Below are 3127 nucleotides of genomic sequence, written 5' to 3'. Positions count from 1 at the left end.
AGGTAATAATAATAATAAATAGCATTTATACTGCGCATTTCCATTTTCTAAAAGATGCTCAATGCGCATTACAACGAAAAAGACATCACGTCTTAAAAATTAATTGACAAGTGCGTACATAAAACAACGTATTATACATATAATATAAATGCATATGTGTAAAATTATATATGAGAAAAATAGTCTCGCAGTAAGGTTGAAAATGTGTTCACTAAAAAAAAAAAAAAAAAAATACAATGCAATAAAAATTCAGGAACGGTCACAATAAAGTTGAAACATGAGTAACTAGAAACATTGATTAAAACATTAATTCTATACAGATAGATTATGATGATCATTGTTGTTGTCTCCTCCAGACACAATTGACAGCAATGTGGAGGCCGCTGCCAGTCACGTGGAGGAAGGCAACGAGCAGTTGGTGAAGGCTGCTGAGTACCAGGTGGGTGGTTGGTGGGTGGTTGGTGGGTGCTCGGGTGTGCTTTGCTCCTTCTTTACTATCAAACATCTATCGTCCTTATCTCTCCTCCTCCTTTCCCATCAAACGTATCATCCTTATCTCTCCTTCATTCCTGTCAAACATCTATCGTCCTTATCTCTCCTTCTTTCCTGTCAAACATCTATCATCCTTATCTCTCCTTCTTTCCTATCAAACATCTATCGTCCTTATCTCTCCTCCTTCTTTGGTGTTTGTTACTGTCTTGCAACACCTCTAATCTTCAGCAATTATATGACCGACTTGTGTTGCAAGTGCTGTCAAAGTTTATAACACAAATTAAAGCGTTGTATCTATACTATACTGCAGCATACTGCAACTCGACAAGAAAGCTTGTGTTTGGGTCTCAAAAGCTTTTGGCGTTATTTAAAAAAATTATAGTTGTTCTGTGCCAAGGTCTGAATGAAAATAGTCCCGTTTGTGTGTGTGTGTGTTAGTGTGTGTGTATAAATATATATTGCATGAGAAGAAAGGAGGTAGTAAGAAAGGTTTTTAAAATGGGTATTCCAATGTAATGTGCTATGAGCTACTTTTTTGGAAATGCACTATATGAATGTTATATATAATTATTATTATTTACAACATGTTTGTAAGAACTTTTTAGAATGCTTATTTTTCTGAGAGGTGGAGATTTCTCAAATTTCGGTTGGTTTTTCTTTTTAGTACTCGATGCCTTTAAGTTAAAAAACAGTTTGTTTTTATTTTCATGTACGATTTGCTGAGATACTTTTAGTTGTTGCAGGAGTTCACAACCTCGGTTTATTTTCATGTTGCTTTTGTTCCTTTGAAAGGGTTCGTATCTCGTTTACTTCTACTCCTGAATTTGACACTTTGCCGTCACATTTCGCCGATCGGCGATGTTAACCACCCAGTTTCTTTGCTTTTTCCCCAAAATGCTTTTGCCTTTGATGGCAAGGGTTTTTACTATCTGAGCCTTGTGATGGCAAAGTGTTAAGTTACTCAAAGAAGTGAGAAATCCTTGGAATGTTTGGTTATCATGGCAATAATTCTCTCCAAAGGTGTGCTAGTTTCTCGTGTTTAGCAGTTAATCTTTTTTCAGTTCAGTTATAAAACAGTTCTGATGACTAAGAATCCCACACAATGACTTACATATGTGGTCTTGTCGTCTCTTTCCTCAGCGGAAGTCGAGGAAGAAGATGTGCTGTCTGGCTGTGATTCTCCTTGTCATCGCCATCATCGTCACCATCATCATCGTGGTTGCAATCAAATCCTAAGTCTCGGAATTGTCCCGATTGCTTTTGCGCTCGTTGCTGAATCGATCAAACGGATTGACGTTCCCGAAGATCAAGAGAATGATGTTGAAAAGAAGTATTGAGGACGGATTCAGATTAGGAATGGAGTGTTGGGTGCAAGATTTCAGGAAAATATGTTGTTGCCAAAGGCGGCTTCAAGTTGTGTCAACTGATTTTTTTTTCCTGTAATTTATAAGCATCGATGCTTAATCATTCCACATAATATTCTTGTTTTGTTTTTGTTTTTTTATTTGTATTTTCGTTTTTGTACTATTTTTATCTTCATGAAGTGGGAGATTTTTAGTTAAAATGAAAATGTTTTTTGTTTGTTTTTTAATACCTTTTCAATTGGAAAATCGATTCCCGATTTCTTGAGCCTATGATATTTTTATGAAATGTTCCTGTTTGTGTTTTGTACTTGGACTTGCTGCAGCTATGTCGTGTGTTGTTTATGACTCTCAAGGTCGTTGTTCATGCTCAGAAAGTATGTGAGTGGGTGGTTGGCAGGTGCTCTGGTGTGGTTTGCTCCTTTTTTCCTATCAAACATCTATCGTCTTTATCTCCCCTCCTTCTTTTTTGTGTTTGTTACTCTCTTGTAACACCTCTAATCTTCGGCACTTATATAACCTTATTGTGTTGCAAGTGCTGTAAAACTCTTACTGAAACTAAAAAAAGAAAGTATGTGATCCTGAAGAGGAAGAACATACGTGTGTCATATTTGTGTGAATATTTTTCTGAACAAGCAAATGATTACTGTTATCTGCTTAACTCGAATATTGTTTATCGGAAAAAAATGGCGGAAAAAGAAAAAATTAAATCCCCGATTTATTTTTCTACTATTTAAGCAACATCAATAAGCCTGAAACTGTGTTAAACAGAAAAAAATCCAGCGGTCCCGCATATTTTGGTTTAAGCAGACTCCTCTGTATGTAGCTAGCAGTGAGGTCAGAGGTTATGAGTTATTTTGTTTGTTTGTCACTCTCTTGTGACCCTCTATTTCCGGGGTGCCTTGATAGCTGAAGCAGACTTTGTGCTGTTGAAGCTAGAGAGGTGAGCAGAGTAAGTCTTATTCCCTGTAAGGACTTCTCTGCTAACGACCACCCTTTGGCGCTCATATGACCGTATGCAGTTGCGAGCGCCGTAAAACCTCTACTAAAACTAAACTAAACTAAAAACGGTTGCCAAGATATGCTCAGAGAAGAGTCGTTTTGACCTCGTCATTTTTTATGAGTTTTCAATACAATGCAATGGCTCTGTTGTTATATCCCTGTGTGTGAATGCATTGCTATTGCAGGGATGAAACTGAAATCGTATTATTTATTTGATGAATTGGAGGGCAATGATTGAAAAAGAGATGAAACATTATTGTGTGTGTGTGTGG

At 36.9% G+C, this 3127-nt stretch overlaps 1 protein-coding gene across 1 annotated transcript in view; it reads left to right on the top strand.

The window, feature by feature from the left end:
- The window catches only part of LOC101861711 (syntaxin-7), an 18789-nt gene extending 16231 nt beyond the window's left edge, over positions 1–2558 (top strand). The window contains exons 9-10 of the mRNA XM_005091458.3: positions 357–439; positions 1633–2558. Coding sequence (XP_005091515.1) covers positions 357–439; positions 1633–1728 — 179 coding nt within the window. The 3' untranslated portion in view covers positions 1729–2558. The remainder of the gene's footprint in view (positions 1–356; positions 440–1632) is intronic.
- The last annotated feature ends 569 nt before the right edge of the window (positions 2559–3127 follow it).

The sequence above is a fragment of the Aplysia californica genome, unplaced genomic scaffold, assembly GCF_000002075.1.
Source record: "Aplysia californica isolate F4 #8 unplaced genomic scaffold, AplCal3.0 scaffold00030, whole genome shotgun sequence".
Taxonomy (NCBI): Eukaryota; Metazoa; Mollusca; class Gastropoda; order Aplysiida; family Aplysiidae; genus Aplysia; species Aplysia californica.
The sequence above is the reverse complement of the archived record's forward strand: the minus strand, read 5'-3'. Positions and strand labels throughout refer to the sequence as shown.